General features: G+C 42.7%; 1 protein-coding gene across 1 annotated transcript in view; it reads left to right on the forward strand.

Moving 5' to 3' along the window:
• Window positions 1-18,621, forward strand: part of ctnnbip1 (catenin, beta interacting protein 1) — a 29,690-nt gene extending 11,069 nt beyond the window's left edge. The window contains exon 4 of the mRNA XM_034087115.2: window positions 15,585-18,621. Coding sequence (XP_033943006.1) covers window positions 15,585-15,643 — 59 coding nt within the window. The 3' untranslated portion in view covers window positions 15,644-18,621. The remainder of the gene's footprint in view (window positions 1-15,584) is intronic.
• Window positions 18,622-20,467: the final 1,846 nt, after the last annotated feature.

A 20,467-nucleotide genomic window follows, 5' to 3' on the forward strand; every position in this document is an offset into this window, starting at 1 on the left:
GCTGATGACCTTGTTCTGCTGTCTCCTACTGAACAAGGACTCCAACAGCAGCTGGACATAGTAGACCAGTACTGTAAGGACTGGGCCCTGGCAGTCAATATGAAGAAAACTAATGTCATGGTTTTCCAAAAACGCCCCAGATGTCAGGAGAACAAATACCAGTTTACCATAAACAATCATATCATCGAACATAGTATGAGTTACACCTACCTCGGGTTAACCATAACAGCATCGGGAAGTTTCAACATGGCAGTGAATGCACTCAAAGAAAAAGCCAGAAGAGCTCTAAATGTAATTAAGAGAACATTTTATAATGTCCAAATTCCAGTTAAAATCTGGCTCAAAATCTTTGATAGTGTGATCCAGCCCATTGCGCTGTACGGTAGTGAAGTATGGGGTCCACTCAGTCACCAGAGCTATGCCCGCTGGGACAAACATCCAACAGAGTCTTTACATGCAGAATTCTGCAGATACATTTTACGTGTTCAGAGAAAAACACCAACAAATGCATGTAGAGCAGAATTAGGCAGATACCCACTGATCATCAACACTCAAAAGAGAGCACTAACATTCTTTAACCACCTTAGATCCAGCCCCCGAGACACCCTCCACTCCAAAGCCCTCCAGAGCCAAGAGCTGACCCCAGAAAAGAGTCCCCTATGGCAGCTGGCTCTGAGGCTAGCTGCCCCCTCTCAGAGCCACTCTGACCAGTCTCTCAGCAGCACTACTCTCCAAACACCAATCGCAGTCAAACGCATTATAGCACAATGTAAAGACAACTATTTACAACATTGGGAAGACGAGACGAGAAGCCAAAGCAGATTAGAATGTTACCTGGCTCTAAACAGAGAGTACGAGCTTGCAGAATATCTCTCTACTGTCAGAGATAGAAAGCAGAGACAGATCCTAACCAAGTACAGGCTCAGTGACCACAGACTGGCAATCGAAACAGGAAGACTTAAAAGATCCTGGCAACCAAAAGAGAACAGAATATGTGGTCACTGTACGACAGGTGAGACCGAGACAGAGATGCACTTCCTCCTGAAGTGCCAAACATTCAACGAAGTAAGGAGCGTTTACTGGAACAAGTTGAACTCTGTAATCCCAGGTTTCAAGGAGGTTGATGACCTCTCAAGACTGAGAGTACTCCTAGAAGAAGATGTTTCTACAATAATGTGGAGGGAGAGTCAGACTGAGAGGCTGATAACTACAGCTCAGTGAGGTAAAGGACTCTTGAGTGTTTAGATAGTTGACTTTAGTCTAAGTTCAAACAGTTTGGTCACAATTTATGTAAACACATATTTCCAAGGCACTCCTTTATAATTATTGGGATAAACAGGTTTGAAATCATTCCAATGCATACTATAGGACAGTAACCAAAAATATCCTTTAAAACTAGAGGGATAAAAAAAAAAAATGCATAAATAAATGTTAAGGTAAAATAAGATATGAATGAACAACATAAATAAAATAAGCTACATTCATTTGTTATTGGCTATGGTAGGTTATTGGTTATGTTCACATACTTATTTGATTACATCCACTTGTCTAAGATGACAACAGAGACTTTCGACCCAAAACAGCTCTGTTGACTTGTGGATGCAAGCAGCTAATCGCAGACTCAACCAGAGAGAAAGTAGTAGGCCTACATCATCAGCTACCATGTCTGACAGAGAGGAAGACAGAGAGGAGAACAGTCAGGAGGGTAGTGATGACAGCTTGTAGGATTACTGGTCGTGCTAATGTTGTCTTGTGTTCACCTCTGCATGTGTGTTCAGTGCCGTGTGTCTGGCAAATAAAGTCAAGACCCCCTCAAAAATTACAGTTTATTTCATTTTAAGGATGAGCACCAAGCAACATCTCCAGGTGCTCCTTTGAGAACCAGGGCAAAAAAAGTGATGTGCACCCCTGGTTATAAGACTTGTTTACCCAGTGGTGATCATCCGTTTCAATCCACCAGAGAGCACTGTTGAGCTGTCTTTATCTCATCTACTGTTTTACATTTGTTTTACCACAAGAGGGCGATCGATGAAAACAGTGTGTGTGGAGGCACTGCAGTTACCTGAGAAGATGGCAGCAAATTGTTTCATATGTTCTATAACTACCCTTTATAAGGGGCTTTCCAGGCTCAGCCCAAACACTGCCTTCAGATAGGAGCCCTGCGGTCCTCCTGTGGACACCCAGTGGGGCCCGGGCCTTACTTTGTCGCTCACCATATTGGTCTCTCCGCGGAGCTTTTAGTCAGGAAAATTGCCTGCGACATTGGCCCGTGTCCTTTCCCTCCTAGGAAACAATCAGAGTTGTTTGCATTGATACATTTGTGATTACCTGTGTTGAAGAAGGTTTGGGGATTATGGTAAAACAGGGTATTAAGAAGTCACAGTGACTTTGTCTTGTTGTCCTTCACCGGTCCTTTAATCTTCTTTGCTTGAACCTGCAGGGTATTAAACTGCATTGTCACGTTTTGGTAAAATCAGCCCCAATATGCAATATGGATCATAACAATGTTAATGTGGATCATTGCATCTTTGGCAATAGTGTATATTGCATTATTACAATGTGTTTCTTCATTTAGCAGCAGTACATTACATCAGATGGGAAGGATGGTGCTTGAAAGGTGCAGCACCAAAAACGGGTGATCTTAAGTGATTCATTTATGAAGGATGTTTCCTGTCTGTTCTATCAATCAATCAATGTTTATTTATATAGCCCAATATCACAAATGTTACGTTTGTCTCAGTGGACTTCACAGTTTGTACAGAATATCAGTATGACAATACAACATCCTCTGTCCTTAGACCCTCACTTCGTACAAGGAAAAACTGTTCTAACCACCGGAGACTAGATTTCAGTTTGTGCTGCATGCCCTCGGTCTCTGCCTTTGTGCCCTTTAGTAGATACAGGACTCCATGTCTCTGTGCAGTCAATACTGCTAAGAAGGGCCTCATTAATAATGGACGAATACGACTGGTGAAAGGTGCTCCGAGTATGCATTATACATCACAAAAATAGTCACATTTAGTGTAATTTGGCAGACTGCCAAATCCTCAGTGTGCCAATAAATTATTTGTGGTCTGCATCTTTTCTGAAGTACCGTGATTAGCCATCATGGAGAGTTAATCACTTTTAAATATCCAACGCTGAAGGACAGCAGGTTGTAGGTGTATAGGCTAAGCCAACGCTTTAAGCCTCTGAGGATCCTCTATGTTGGCGTAATTGACGCACACAAAGTATCAGCACATTGGGGATCGTTTTTGAGGTTGTTTGAGTAGGGAATCACACACGGTTTGATCTCATTTAGATTTGGTAATAGGGGGGGAAATGGATGAAAGGAAACATTTTATTGCCTAGCAACTTGCACAGTCTTAAAATGTAATTTCACAGAAGCACAGCCTTCCAACAAAGTGTAATATTAACAAAGCAAAAATGCATTTGATTCATCTTGAAGTATCATCAATTCTGTAATTATTATAATATAGTTTAGGGAAAAAATATACACATTGTTTGAATTTCAATGTTTGAGTTGTACTTGGCATAGTGGAGGTTGTTCTCTCTGTGGTTCACTCTGTTCTCACTTCATTATAACGGCAGTAGACCTTTCCCCCGTCCCTCTGTATGCAGCAGCAGTACCGTCTGTCCTGGTTGACCGTCACACAGCAGCAGACACACTCCCTCTGTGACTAGCCAGCACATTTCCAGGAAGAGGTTGTTTTTCTATGTCTCGTCTTTTATCATTGTTGAATCTGCTCACAGCAGTTTCACCTTTTAGACTTCGTACCGGCTAGAGTAGCTTCAATTTATTTTAATTTTTCTGTACTGGTTAGCTTGAACAATACTTCAATTGTGAGAAAGACTCTTAATAATCTTCCATTTGGCTGTGAGTTAAAAGGTTTTCTGAGCTGTAGAAATCAGGGGTGGGGGAAAAAATCGATACTGAGATGCATCGTTTCTTTATGAAATATAAAGCCTTTATGTAGAAAAATCTATAATTGGAGAATGTACAGCTCAATTCTGGTCTATTTATGATTAATAATTCAAGTACATTTGTCGGTTTATTTTATAAATAAATATTACATGTTAAGCTTTAAAAGTAATCTCATGGTGAAAAAAATAAATGAGTAATCATGTATAGAACTCAAAATGAAGATTTGATGTGTCTAATTAAATGACCTCTGAACATTATCTAATCATAAGGTGCCTAGAGATTTCCACTTCCAGTAGAAATGAAATCCACATTGCTTTTTCAGTTCCTCTGCTTCACAGTCTCAAGATAAAAATAGCATAATATTGGTTTGGTAATAAAAAAGCACACTGTTTTCTTTTGTTGCTGCTCAGCCTGCTGATGACTCAGCCCTTTCAGCTTGTCTGATTATACCTTTTAGTCTGCTACTATATAGGGTTTATAGCAGGGGTACTCAAATACAAATCTTAAAGGTCCAAAATAAATGTTTCAATAAGACAAAGGTCTGTTTATTACGGTCATTCAAACTTTTAAACAATTGCAACAAGATTCTTAACACGAGGTTGCAAAAACAAAAATAATCTGTATGCAGCAGTTTTCATTGTTAGGGTGTCTGTGCTTGACCCCTCAGAGTCACAGTGTAAGAGCTGCAGTTATGAATAAAGGCAGCTGCACCCTCTTTCATTCAGCATTCCCATTATTGCTTTATAAATGTCTTGCCCCCTTGTGTGTCCACTGAGGTTCGTCAGGCCCAACACATCTTCAACAAACTCCCCCTTTGCCTCATCATGAAAACTCACAAACACCAGCAACTGAGCATTGTCAGTGGACTCACCCACAGCTAAGGAAATGCACTGTGCATTTTTTATTCCATCACAAAGCTGATGAATCAAATCACCAGCCAGCCAGTCTTTATGTTCTTCTGGTTGCTGTGGAATCTGAGAGGGGGATTTGCTTGATTTTACCTGTTATTTCCTCTTTGTGTTTGCCTTCAACATGGTCTCCATCACTTCAGTCATGCATTATTTTATACTCAGTTATTATCCAGTGGAGAGTCCTTAACTACTGGCCTAGTTAAATCAAAGAGGTTAGTTTGTTTGGCTGGGCAGTGTAGTTTTACACACCGTCTTATTTGACTTTCTCAGGACTTAAAACTGTTTTTTGGGGGCAAACCCCTCAAAGAAAAAAATATATTTACACACGTAAGGTCATCATCATCTTAACAGTTTTGCATGCTCATCCGTGAGCAGAGCATCAAGTTGACATCTATTACAGCTGAATGCGGCGTTTACCATCTTGTTCAGCAAAACGCCTCACAAACTGATTAAGATCAACAGCTTTAGTGCGTTTTGATTCAATGCTGAGTACAGCCAAACTGACAGTCTCTTCTCTGTCAGTGGAGACCGCAAATACCTCATCCTTCAGTGCTTGGGTCCGAATGCTTCTCGTTTTGCGCCGTCCCGTTCGGATGAAATCGCCGCCAATCATATGTCCACGCTCGCGTCACGACCGGGGGAGGGGTTACATGACGTGCATCTTGTGCTGCATTCACTTGCATTCGGACATTAGAGACTTTCTCTCATAAATGTCCGATGAGCCACAACTTTTCTTTCCAAACAAAGCTGCCAACTGAGGTGGCAGCTGGGGTGGCAAGGCCTATTTTTAGGGTGTCAGTTGCCACCCCGGTAGGTGAAACTATGCTACTAGCTAGCTACAGTACAGATGGAACTAGATGAGCTATTAACTCTCGCTCTGATTTTTTTTTTTTTAACTCTCACTCTGACTCAGACAGGTTGAAAGAGACACACACATTTTTCCCACCCGCATTCCGCGAAGACCCGCCCTACTGTGCCTCTGATTCGCAGATTGTTGGGAAAAAACGCTGACGGGATGCTGAATGTGATTGGACCAATGCGTTGACAGACACACACAGACAGTGGAGCAGGACATGCAGAGCGCTGTTTTGCAGTCTATGGACATAGCAGATCATTTTGACTCATTGCGTTGTGGCGATGTCTCGCAGATAACACAGATAATACATATGAAAAGTATAATTTGCTCAGAGTCCAGAGACAGTTGTGGTTCGGTCCGGATCCGGACTTTGAGGATGCCTGGTTTATAGTAACTTTCATCCACCTCCACACAATACGAGTCGTGTGACTGCTGTTAAATTGAAAAAGTATTCAGGCTATCAGCACAGGAGCCACCATTAGCGGTGTAATGCTCCAGGCAAAGAGGTTTTCTAGCCACAGTATCTAGCTGAAACCAAAGCTAGTTTAAAGAAGCATGGTGCTCCAATACCAGCGTCCTCAGGGGGTCTCGTATAGAGCTATAGTGTCGCGTGTCAGACATCGCTTTGACGATCGAATGGTGCCATCATGCTTAGAGGGCGCTGGAGGCAGGACATGGAGAAGCACTCAGTTATTGATTACTCTTAGTCAAGGCTGGGCTGCATTAAATACATAAATAGAAGTGCAGGTGTGAGAGCAGACCAAAGGTAATGTGACACATGGGTTACATCCTTGCTGTTGTCAGCGTTAGCTTATTCTGATAAGAAAACAAATGTGTAGGGGATGCAGTGTAATCCATCCTGAGGCTTTGTCATTCTTCCTCACAGCCATTGATCGGACTGATTGGAAAAGAGTCTCTCCTTCAGACTCTGCTCTGCTGTCAAATATTATTCTTCCTCCTTCTTGGAAAAACAAGAGAAAAACCAACTCTTGGTCTGCCACTCGTATTTCTTTTAAGTCTGTGGGTCATGTAATTTGCATTTCAGATAGTTTTTAATTGCCTGATTAGCATACATGCAAATACATTATTTTGTTTTTGCAGTTTAATCAGGCCAAAGAGGAATTCTCAGCCAAAGGCTCTGGAGCTTTTTTCTTATTCAGCTTTTTAGCTGAAGTACCTTGATGTAGCTTGATTCTGGCAGTGATTAGGACGGTGGGCAAGCTTGTATGCTATGTATAAACGCTGTTATTGTGATTGGAAATGAAGTGAGAACTCATTAAATGAGGCATGGGTTTTTTCGGGGCTCTGTAAATTGCTCCAGTTTTGGTTTTACTAAACTCTGTGTTGCAGAGAGCTTTGACTGCATAATACGAGATGCACAGAAATTTGTCTTTATCAGCTTTGGTACTTCCCCCTTTATCTCTCTTATCCCATGCTTCTTATGGCCGAACAACATGTGTCACTTTGAACAATACAGTTTGTCACAGCTAAACTTGTTTACTGATTTGACAAGGAAAGTTTACTCCTCCCCCAGAAGCATGTCTCAGGGCCTCAACAAAAGGGATAGAGGAGGATAGGGTTTCCATAGCAACCTCTGTTGTCCTGGGAAAGCTGAGGTCCCTTGATGCCTTTGGTGTTGCTGCAACGTGCTGCATCGGTAGATTAGAGCAGGTGTCATTGGGAGGCAAGCTGGAGTGCTAATTACACAGAGAGAGTGTGATGTACCAATCTCTCCCTGTCCCTCTCCTTTCTTACACAAACATGGACTGTCAATTCACCATCTTGTTTAGATTTATCTGTATTACACTCCTTGTATAACGCAATCCTTTAACCCACCTTTTTCAAGTGGGAGCCATTGTGACAACGCCTTTATGTGGCACTCGGCCAGAGTGCTATTGATTCTTCATGTATCCTGTTTGTCACTGAAGCATGAATCACAGCCAGATTTATGAAGTGTCACGACTACCTGACTCAAATGCTGGGAAAATCGTGATCTAATTTAAGTTTAATCAAACTGATTATGAGTATTGGGATCTGCATTCTAAAAAAACACCTGCAGAAGATGATTGACTTTCTTGATGAGGCCCATAAAATGTGGAATTTACTAAATCTATCTTTTACGGCTCCATTTAAAAGAGATAATGTCTCTGAGAATTGTTTGCTGCTGATTGAAACAAATCTCAGAGCTTGTTAAATCTCTGTAATATCACAGTTTGAAGTGAAGAACACAAATCTGACATCACTGGAAAACTTCATCAATCATTTGCAAAACCATCAATATACCATCAAAATAATAACCAAGCAGCAGTTAGAAAAGTAGAGGTCTGATCTTGCATGTCCCTCTTATACTCATGTGAACTTAAATCAATTATAAAGAGGGTAGAAGGTGATATCCAAATGCTAAATAATATAAAATGTATGGTGAGTTAGAAAGAGAGAGATAATTGAAGGACTTAATAATAAAGAGTAATTAACTCGAAGTGTCTTTATGTGACAGATCATGTGTTAAATTACACCTCTGTGTGTTTGTACATTTAAAATGTTAAGCTGTGGGGGGGGGGCACATTCGTGTCTTAATCGTCCCATAAGGATTTTGGTCTGGCTGCTTATAGTGGGCTGAGGATGCAACTAATGATGATTTGAAATACATCTCAGTTGGAAGATTCTGCTAACAGTGTTTCCTCTGCATCCATTTAGCAGTGCGGCCCCACCACAGCAAATAATGAACAACATTGTAATTTATAGCTACATGCAGAGCTTTAGATTAGAAGATATGATTATATAATATTTCAATATATATTTATATTTAAACTTACATTTTGAAACATAACCCAAACATCAGCAGATATGAGAGGCAACTATGAAATGATTGCCCAAAGAACCACAGCTTCATGATTTTTCCCAACCAAGGGAACAAACCTGAAGATAATCCTTTCAGACATTTGCACGTGATCACAACTGATACTCCAATTTTCCTTTCAAATAATTGCCAAATAACTAGAAAAGTATAATATATCTACATTTGAGATATTGGCTTAATGACTATCTCCTCTGTTTATTCATTTATTTGAAAGAACAACAACTTTTTCAAATATATCAAAATAGTTCTGCTTTAATTTCCCTGGAAAAGACCATTATGAAGGGGCTTTTCTTCCTCTCAAAGCATTAATGGAGTACAAATCGGATGACATGCCCGTTGTTGCTGTTTATGTAATCCTCGGCTGGGTGAGGAGGGGATCCAGTGCACATGGGAGGGAGGGGCCGGACACAGAGCTGCACCCTAAGTAAGTAAAAGAGTAAGAGCGTTTGCTCATTGGAAGCAGAGTCTGGCAGATTTCTATATGTCGCTAAGCAACAAGATTTTGAGGGAAATAACGTAAAATAGTGTGTGTGTGTGGGTGTGTGTGTGGTGTGTGTGTGTGTGTGTGTGTGTGTTGTGTGTGTGTGTGTGTGTGTGTGTGTGTGTGTGTGTGTGTGTGGTGTGTGTGTGTGTGTGTGTGTGTGTGTGTGTGTGTGTGTGTGTGTGTGGTGTGTGTGTGTGTGTGTGTGTGTGTGTGTGTGTGTGTGTGTGTGTGTGTGTGTGTGTGTGTGTGTGTGTGTGTGTGTGTGTGTGTGTGTGTGTGTGTGTGTGTGTGTGTGTGTGTGTGTGTGTGTGTGTGTGTGTGTGTGTCACATGACTCCCACATGACTCCCAGGCAAAGTAAAACAGATATAGCCCAGCCATACACTAGGCTCGTGTTGCACACTGTCCTGGCTCTGAACTGTCCGTTACACAATGTACCTCCTTCACACAACCGCACAATGATTCAGACTGGCATTTATTGTGATAAATTATTGCACATCCCTGCGCCAAACCATCCTGTGAGTAGTGCTTTTCTGCACTAGCTCCAGCTCTCCACTGTGTGCCATTACATAATTGTCTCATGTTTGAACATCTTTATCCCCCCTGCTGTGTCAAAGCAGAGATTTTTGCTTTTACTGAAGACGAACAGCATGTGTATGCCAGTATTATTTTCATCAATCTCTCTAGTTTCGTCTCCTGCTTCTGCTCTGCCATAACCTAATTTCAGTTGGCCAATGATTTTTCAAGAGGAACTTGAGAGTTCATATTAAAAGGCTCCCTCCCCCAAAAGTCTGGATCTCACCAAGTCGATCTGAATTCAGCAAAGAAAGATGCTAATTATCTTCCCCGTAGAGATAGCCGAATGAAACACACAATTCAGTCTGGAGGGTCTGTGCTGTCTGATGAGGAGCGTCCGCCCTTTTTTGCCAAATACATGTGGAAGCTCACAGTCCCTCCCTGGCCTACTTTTATATCTCCACAATAATTAAATCTAACAAGCACTCGAAGGCTGTGGCGAGGAGGTTTTTTATAGCCGACATGTACGAGGTGCTGTGTGAAATCTGCAACCGTCTGCTGGGGTGTTGAACTCGGTGTTAATGATATTTATACGATTTTAGCCTCACATGTCTTAATGCATGCTTCCTGTAGGCTATGGCACATAGTTGTCATTTTCTCCCCTCGTCTTTAAGAGACAGGTTTTATTTAAAGACTGAGGAGACTAGAGGCGTTTGGTCTCACAATCAATTTATTTCCATTACCAAGAAGCAAAGGCATTTTCACCAGGTGGCCGAGCATGACAGTGCACAAGGGATTTTAATACTTTCCCACTTCAAGCGATTTAAGCTCTCTATATTCAGAAAGACTGACTTTTCAAAGTGAAGTACTTGCCAAAAAATCGGCCCTATATGAGAGACGAGTTGGACATATGGGTCACTGAAAAAGTATAGTTTATTTAATGGTATTTACTCAAACAGAATTGGAAATGTATATTAGCTTTTCAGGGAGAAGCAGGTGATGAATCTCAGTCGGCAACAGACCAATGAGTGATTCCTTGTTAAACAACAGCCTGCAACTACAGCTTTGTCATCATTAACTTGGTGAAAGAGGAACATAAGGAGAAACAAGAAATCTAACCCTTTGTGCTGTGGATCCTTTCAGTGTCTACTGTTGGCCCAGGGATTATTTTTCCCCAGCTCAGCGAGGTTAATATCATCAGCTGGAATCTAGTATTGTTTACAGACGGACAATCTTGTGCTTATGGCCTGAGCTGCCACAGCAGAGGAGATTGAATGGCATCGAAGCCTCAGATCTGAGTGTTATCATGGCAGCACAGGATGCTGCTGTCAGCGGGTCACTGGATGTGTTGCAGTATCTCCCGGCAGGGCGCTGGGAGGGCAGGTGGCAACTTTCCACAACAGGTACTAGATACAATTACAGGCCTGCACCAAAAGGATTTTCCCAGCGTTTTATGCCCCTGCGGATTTATAGTCACAACTGACAGGATTTACAGGATACTGACAGGATCCTATGACCTGAAGAAAACTATAGGTTACTTACGTAACCCCAGCCTTCAGAGTAACATGAAGTGAGATGTCTCACTATGGGATGCGCCTCATCGCGGAGCAAACAGAAGCATCAATCTCATTACGCCAATCCTGATTGGCTGGTGATCTTGACGTCAGCGTCAGGGGAAATCACCCCCCATAAGTAGCTTGCGCCATAATGCATTCCTCATTAAAAATAAGCACCTCTTCTTGCTTGATGTCGTGAGTATCTCCTGCTGTATGCTCCTTAGAGCCAGCTGAGATGTCACGCTTACAGCTCCAGCCGGCACTGCGCATGCGTGTGACGGTGGTGCCTTCACAGCTCCAGCCGGCACTGCGCCTGCGCGTTTATTGGCTTCATTGATTTTCTTTTCATTTTTTTGAGCTGCGCCATCGGCCTGAAGCCTGGATGCGTCAGCGGTAGGGGTGTAACGGTATCCGTATTCGTCACGGTTCGGACGTGCAGTCACACGGCGAATACGCCTTTTTTTTTTAGGAGTGGGAAAAAAGTCTGTCATTCAGGGCAGTATCCACTACACTATATATAATCCAGGGGGCGGTATTGCGCCTAAAAGCTGTTTGCCAGCCGCCCTTAAACAACAAATGAAGAACAAGAAGAAACAACAACAAAACGAACTAAATACAAGAAGAAGAAAAGTTAGTATGGCGATTTCAGATAACACACAGGAGCTAGAACCCACCTGCTTCTTTTAAATCAGCTGTGTGGGAACATTTCGGGTTCCCTGTGGACTACAATAACGATGAAGTGTGCGAGTGGTGGATCGGACGAGGACGGTGTGTCGGCGTTGTTCGATAGCGGTGCGGTATGCTAATGGTAACACACGCCAAACATGCTAAATCATATCAGAAGGCATCACCCAGATTTGCCAATCACCGGAGCCCAAAAGACAACAGCAGTTCAACAGCTGATCCCCGCTGTTTTTAAGAAGCCAATAGACATGAAAGCCGTGAAACCAAAATAAATAACGGACGCTTTTGGCATAATGTTTTTCAACGACTTTGCGCTCTACACTTTCTTATTATTTATGATGTAATATTTTCAAGACATTCTTTTTAGTTTTACAGCTTGATGAAACCTTTTAGTTTGACATCAGCCATTATAGATAATATGGCCATCTGAGTGTGTGTGGTACTGTTTGTGGTTTGTTTTTAACTGTTTAATACAGTTAATTATTCAAAATGTCAGAGTTCCTTATTTTGAAACTGAAACTTGCACTACTGTTCAAAAATAAATAACAACAAACCTGGAATTACGCATTTGGGACTTTTTTTTGCTTTTTGTTGTTGTACCGAACCGTGACCCCCAAACCGAGGTACGAACCGAACCGTGACCTCTGTGAACCGTTACACCCCTAGTCAGCGGCAAATGTTTTATGACAGAGGAATCAATCAGCATGTGACATGTGTTTGTGCGGACTTGAGGATGGTGTTTAGGCATCTCTCGAGGCGGCGGGAACACATTCACGGAGGGGAGAAGGAGGGCTGTCACGCCGCTCGCTTCTTCTTCCTCGACTGCTGGCCGAAATTCTGGGTTGGCTGAGCCTGAGCTGCAGCCGGAACCGGAGATTTTCTCGGCTAACTTGCCCTTGTCTCCAGCCTGGGCTGGGGACTCGGGGGTGGGCTGCGACCAGAGTGGCTGCTCCCGGGCTACCCGACAGGTCCTCGCAGAGCTCCGCTTGGTAGGCGGTTAGCAGCGAGGACACGTTCAGGGCCCTGGCGGACAGCGCTGCGGCTTAGCTGGCAGCGTGGGGTTCCTGCTCGGTGAGGGGCACCAGCGGTTCCATGGGCGGTATGCGGAGCAGGCCGAGCCTCTCCATTCCATCGCAGTCCAGGGAGGAGGCACCCTGGATTGGGACCTTGTTGCTGAAGGGCCGGTCTCTCCACGAGACCGACACTTCATCCAACATTTCTGGAAAAACCGGGAGGAGTTGCCTCCCTTTGCCCGCTGTTTTGGGGAAGATGCTTCCCCTCGTAGCGGGACCTGGAGGTCTCCTTGGCCATTTCGGGCCACGGAATTTTGAGTCTGACCGCAGCGCGTTTGCACACGGCCTGCAGGTCCATGCTCAGACCGGGCGAAGCTGGTGTGCTGTCGCCCGGGAGAGCAGCCCTCGCTCCAGGCTTTGCAGCCTGGGCCAATGACATGAAGGTGTCCTCTTCTTGTTCATCTGACTCGGACAGGAGGAACGCCAGGGCGTCCTCCTCATCGTCCTCCTCATAATCCAACTCGAGGACATCCTCCGCGGGAGACCATGGTGAGATCTAACCGGGAGCCCCAGCTTGGTAAAGTGCGGGAATCCGTTCCCGCGTGTCTTGTCGTCACCGGGTCCCGCGATTCCGGTTCTGAGGCCATCGCTGATAATGAGCCCCAGACCCACACGGAGAGGGGTTCGCTCTCTGTGGCGGACGCCCCCGTGTCTTGACTGCCGGCCGGCGGGTCCATGGACATGGGGGGGTCCTAGCTTGTCTCACTAGCCGTCGGCGGAGGCTCTTGACTGTGAAGCGGACACAATGTCCGCATGAGCCGGTGGGTTGTCGATAGCGCCTCGGTCGTGTTCCAGCCCGAGGCAGGACGAACAGACCTGGTGTGCGTCTGTGCCCGACAGGTGGGACGGGAAAAAAGGCATTACCACCTTGTCCTTAATCCAGAGAAAAAGGACGGTGTGGGTCTTTTATTCCCGGAGAATACTGACTGGTGTGGCAGTATGCTCCTTTTTTAATCCTTTTCCCCTCCATGGGGAAGAGAAAAGAAAAACTTCCTCGCTACCGTGGTGTCGGTAGAGAGGGAGCGAGCTAGCAACAGGTGTGCTGCTAGCTTGAAAAAATCGGACCTACCTTACTTTCTCGTAGAGAAGGGCGAGGTCGATTTTTAAGTACTAACGGCGTTAGTACTACCGTCTTCCTGCAAAGCAGAGGGAGTAGCCGGCTAGCACCCGTCGACTGAAATGGTATTTTGGGTTCAGTCTGTGGACAGTGAAGCTTGCCCGGCTACTGTGAGATGTGCTCTGAAGCGAACATGAGTAACATGAAGTGAGATGTCTCACCAGACGGCCCTCCTTGCTATGGTGAAGCGAGAAGAGGTGCTTATTTTGAATGACGCATGCGTTGTGGCGCAAGCTACTTATAGGCGGTGATTTCCCCTGACGCTGACGTCAAGATCACCAGCCAATCAGGATTGGCGTAATGAGATTGATGCTTCTGTTTGCTCCGCGATGAGGCGCATCCCATAGTGAGACATCGAACGGAGTGTTATGAATGAGAACTCAGATAGCTTCACACTGAAGAATCTAGAATAAAATGTATTGTCATTTGCACAAGGAAAATCTTAATTCCCAGGCTCCACCTACTGTGGCACACAATATATACATAAAAATAGTGCAAGAAGGAATATAAATAAATGTAAGGGATACAATGGTGCAAGTACAATTCAGAGTAACTAGACTATATACATGTCAAACATAAAAACAGAATGTGAAATTAAATACTGTACTGTATTTAGTTTTTGTTTGTAGCAGTTGCCACACGTTCCCAGAAAGAACACAGTGAGCAGAAAAATAAAATCTGAGCCCAGTTTATTGCTTTGGACACATTTGAGCTCCTTTTGCCAGATTATTATGGATATCTGAACGCAGATCTTTTTGTGCCTTTTTCTGTTTATATAAGTCTTTGATTCACTCGCCAGTCTCTGACAGAAGCTGATCACAAATCAGGTCACAGCTTGTATCGATGAAAGAGCTGAGATATTTCCAGTCATCACAGTAAAAGACACCGTTTTGTTTTGGATATTAAAACCTCCTTTGTCAACATTTAATGTAATACACTTATACATACAATAAGTAAATTGAACTGGAATAAATGTACTTCTCCTCTATGTCCTGATTATCTTTGACATATTGAAATTAAAAGTGTTAAGCTAATAGGAACTGCACACTCTGCACTTCTGGAGGATTTGTTTATTGTGAATCAGATTTGGCCTTCATAATAAATCAACAGTATCACTTCTAGGGGAAAAGTGTCTCAAGGATACATTTTACACTGTTTGGCTGACTCAGATATTCAGCCTGGTTTATTTGGAGAAATGCAGCAGAGAGAAGCAGCAGCTGCATTAGACGCCAAGATATTGCAGGTGGGGACCCTGAGCTTCAGAAGCCTGAGCACAATGCATTTTGGTACATGTAGGCACTGCAGCTAGGCTCTGTGAGCAGGAAAATTCAGTTTTTATGGACATTTATTCTTCCATTGAAACTGATTCAACATCCATATAAAATGTGGCATTTCTTTTATTTCCCTTGACAGTACTCAATTCTAACATCAACATTATATTACACTGTTCTTGGTTTTCAATCTTGCCTATTTTTATGCTTTTGTTGCATTGTTTTACGTTGTAGAATAGCAGGTTGTGTTAATATCTCTGTCTGTGTAATTAAAATCCCAAACAGTGTATTTAGTTGCACGACATACCTGACATTCTGCTCTTGGTTTTCAGGTGCAGAAGATGTGGTCATGGCGTTCTCGCGACAGGAGGCGGAGGATCGGCGACAGTGACGCTGGGCCCCTCAATCTCTCTCCCCCCCAACCCCCCCCCCCCTGCACGTGATCCACACAGCAACCCAAACTCCACAAACGCGACACTGATGAGCTCAGGAGAGGAGGGGGCCCAGGAGGGAGAGGAGGGGATGAGACTCCAGGAGGTGGCTGCCTCGCTCTCTCCCCCAGCCTCTTCAACCCCCCCCCTCACTCGAGCTGGCCCACCATGACCCGAGAGTCACTATGTGCTCAAGCCTCGGCAACAAGGCAGTCAGTGAAATCACTCGCAGGTCGTGTGGATGAATATCAAATGTAGTTTTTTTTGTTTGTTTTTTGTGGGTGGGTTGGTTTTGTATTATTTTGTCTGTGTTGAGACATTAGGCAGTGTTACGTGATATATCTGCTGCGGTCACTGGAGCAAAGTGACCGGCAGCAGTTGATTGAAGCAAAGAGAAATATAGTTTGGGTCAAGCAGCGAGTGTGATGGTCGATCGTGTTAGGGGAGACATTTTTTTATTATTTCTGCTTACGCTAATGGGGCTGAAATGTTTTGATTTAGCTGATGTGTCATTAAGGCTTTTGTATTGTCACACAAGGGGCCTCATTTATAACATTTGAGGTGTATAGAAAAAGGTGTGAAATATGGCAACGCCATCTCCCACGCAGCTGTTCTAGATACTCTGGAACATTTCTGAAACTTCAATGCTGAAGACAAGGTAGCCAAATAAAGTTTAATGTATTACTAACTCTTCTCAGAAAATTAATGTTTATTTTATATATATATATATATATATATATATATATATAGTCCTGTGAGAAAGGTCAGGCTGCACCTGTAAACATTCTGGGAACAAAGCCCCTTTTGTTAATGTATTTCTGGGGCGGGTCCTAGCACAGGATGCAGCACCTGAGCAGCAAAACATTAACATGCAGACAGAAAGGGACATGCTGAGTGAAAAAGGAGGACAATGACAGGCCAATTACAGGCTTATACCCACAATCTACACCCGATTGGTCCAGCTATTTTACATTAAATCCTGTCCACCTTCTTACGGCAGGACGTTTGAAAACGTAGAACCAAGACACATTTACCAAGTGCAGTGAGCCCTGGTTACCTCTGGCTTTTTGTTTAATACCATGCATAAACAACGTGTTTTTTATTTAAGAATTTGCCTTTCTAATCCTGTGGCGCTCACTGCTGTTTTGATTTGCTAACCGTCTCTTACCGGTCAACTAAGAAATGACCACAAAGCGTTACGTCTTACTGAATCAACATCTGTGACGTTTAACAAACATCCCTCTCTGTGTATTTGCAGTCTGACCTTTTTTGTTCACTTACAAATATTCGAATGACACACTGATTGATGTGTGTTAACACTCACAGCAGGCCTTCCATTAATCATTCATGTTTAATTATGGGAGTGAGCAGGTAGGGTGCCGAGGCTAGGGACTGGATTGATGGGTGAAAGGAGATTTTAGAAAGCACACGATTTTCTTCTCAACAAATCTACACAGCAGTTTTATAAACGAGGCCCCTCTTGTTCTTCTGCTGCTTTGTTTTGAACCATAGGCTGTTGAAAGTGCAACAAACCTTTCTCTTGTGGAAAGCGTAAGAATTAAAGACACTAGGAAACATAATCTCATGAAACACAGGTGTACACATTCTCCCCAACACTGGTTTTCAGTTGTTCCGGCATGTAAAATCTTTTGTTGTTTTTGTACAAATAGATGGGAAAATACAATAATTGTGCCAATTGTCATTTTTGGTGTTTTTTTTATCTGTAAGGTGACATTGATCTAAGAAGAATTGTTAATAGACAAGCTGTAGTTGTAATTTATTGTTTACTGAATTGACTTCCTCGAACACATCATTAGAGAGAGAACCAGTAGATAGTTTAATTTCATCAGCGGTGGCTCTTTGTTCACACTAAAATCACACAAACTCTAATTTTTAACTACCTGTTACTAACCATGTGAAGCCAAACATAAGAGCTGTGTGCTATTTCTGACTGTACTGTATCACTTGCACTATTATCAATGGGATATTTGCAAAAAATACATTTTGATATCTAGCTCAGAGATTTTATGTTTGGTTCAATGGATAAAAGAAAACTTTTTAACCATGTTTTTATTCCTTCAGTGATTTTAATTCCTCAGTGATTCCTTCTCTGTGTTAATTCAACTGGAAAAGCTCAAAGAATATATGTTAACAACCAACATGTTTTTCTAATGACATGCTCAATATTTAATGTGTTTTAAATAGTTTGTTAACTTGTATAACTTAAAAAATAATTGTAATGTTTTAAAGCCAAGCATGTCTGCCTCGTGATTTATAATGTTCATTCAGCCGAAGACTTTTGAAGCCTCGGCACATTGACCATTGTTTGTACATTCTTGACGTTTGTGGAAGCTACTATCACTTTTTAAATGTTTCAGAAAAAAATCATAATTTTTTTTATGGGTCAATTGTTATCCATTATTTGTTGTTAGCAATAACTTCTATTTGAATGTCTTCAGCAATCATTGTTCATGTAATCAGCCAACAGATCTATCACGCTGTCCGCCTATGACTAAGACATTTGTCTTTTTATGTTTACTTAAAAAAAAAAAAAAACATTCTTTATTTGTCTATGCATTGTTTTTTTTCTCTCCTTTAAAGGTGTCTTACTGTACATTTTATCGGGTTGTTCTACAGCCTGTAGTCAAGTTGTGGATGAATGTATGTGTGTTTGAATGTGAATGTGTCATCATTCAATTTGCTACCGGTTTTTGATCTTCACCATGCGGTTGCGTTTGACTAGGATCGATGTATCTTTTTACTGTAATGACCTTGCCTAATTGTCCTATTTTTTTGTGTTGCTTTTTATATTTTATTTTCCTCTCAGTCGACATTGATTAGTTGGTTTTGTTTTTGTATGGCTGCTGACCATGTCCTGACTTAATGCTTCCAAATCCTATACCAACTGAACCATTAAAGATATTTTAAACAGTGCAAAGTTACCTTTCCTTCTTTTCTCCACAATTAAGTTGAACGTCACACATGCAAGCTCCAAGATTAGAAAAGTATCTTTGCATACATGGCTGCTTGTCTACAGATAAGGCCTCCTGCTCGCCATAATATGGGTAAAACCATGACTTCTTTGTTATCCTCTTATCAACCGTATGTACAGGAGGAAAATTATACTTTTGATAAGTGAAAAATGCAGTTTGTAAACAAAGACAGTTGATACAAAATCTGAAATCTTCAAATCAAAGTCCAAGGGGGCCAAAGATGACACAACAATGTAGGCTACTAAAGGTCTACTAACCCTCCGGGGCTTTCAAACATAACTTAGTTTTCATTTAACTGTCAAAGTTCAAACTTTTCCCATAATGGGCAGAAGCAAATATATACCTTTATATATACAGTCGATGATATAAACACTAGATGGCTCAAGGAGGAGTCGCCAGTGTAGCTCACCGGTGGCCATCTTGCCACAGTCAACAACTACTGCTACAGCTGTTGTAAGGTGAGTGATCTGCACAAAAATACTCCCTGAAATCTTGACTGATTTACAAACGGTTTGGTTTATTATAAACGTTATTAGCATGGCTATGATACAGGAGACAACAAGACATGTTGAGAAAACAAGTTCATGATTATGATTATAAGTATGCAATATCATAACTACATCTTTGATGTTTATAACAAACCAAACCGTTTGAAAATTGGTTGAAAATTGAGCAATCTACGGTTATTTCAATCGTGCACCATAGACATAATGTTATGAATGAGCGAGCTGCCTGTGGCAAGATGGCCTCCATGTGGCAACGTCGGTCTCCATTGGCCAGCAGCGCGGGTGAGTCATCTAGTATTTATATATATCTATGGGCAGAAGCCTGCGAGCTAGTTCAGGCCGTCAAGTCGAGCACCAATGATACATTTACATGTGACGCTCCTCTTCCCTCTAACAACCAACCAAACCAAAACATCTAATCATCACTCAATGTTGTATGTAAATCTGTGGAGTGATGAGGCCCGAGCCTAGACGCCAAACTCAAACTATATGCTGCTTCTAAAAATCATATCACAGAACATTCTTTATCTGAGTGACCCACAGTGACAATGTCATGTACTTTTTTGTACATATGTTTGTTTTCATGCACACCACCTTACATTCTTGGCCTTTCAGCTGCACAAAGACAGTACCAGTACCAGTACCAGTGCACAGTACCAGCAGCGGCAGCGGCATATTAAGTTGACTGTGTCAACTTCTGTAAATCGTATTAAAAACACCACCATTTATCTTGATAACTTACAGTTTCCACCAACAGCTGCATGTTCCTGTCAGGTGTTTCAGGCAGATTTTTGAATCTGTGCTGCTTGGTCATGAAGTTGTGACATGCTCTGGGTGTTTCTCAATGTCGAGGAAGACTCCTCCAGTGCCACTTTTTCAAGGATGCTACGTCATCGAGTCCCGCCGAAGGACTGTTCCAATGTCCTGGATCCTTGGAATTCTACCGAGGCCGGCATCCTTCGTTGCGGGAAATTTCGAGGCTGCACATGTGTATCCTCCGCAGTCTTAAAATCCCCACAATGCTTTGCGCACGGACCAATTTCCAAAATCTTTGGCGGAAATCGCGCTCCATTTAAGGCGGGGCCTCGCATATGATGCACACCTGCACACCTGTTAGCCTGTTCCACCATTCTTCGTTTTCCGAGGCTAGGAAGGATTCTTGCCTTGCTACTGAAGCAAGTGACTCGGAAGACATGTCCTACCAAGGAAGCGTCCTCGACATTGAGAAACACCCTCCGTGTTTCTCCTGTGCTAATGATGAACATCTGTTCACTGTTCCCAGGCC

The sequence above is a fragment of the Pseudochaenichthys georgianus genome, chromosome 7 (assembly GCF_902827115.2).
Source record: "Pseudochaenichthys georgianus chromosome 7, fPseGeo1.2, whole genome shotgun sequence".
NCBI lineage: Eukaryota > Metazoa > Chordata > Actinopteri > Perciformes > Channichthyidae > Pseudochaenichthys > Pseudochaenichthys georgianus.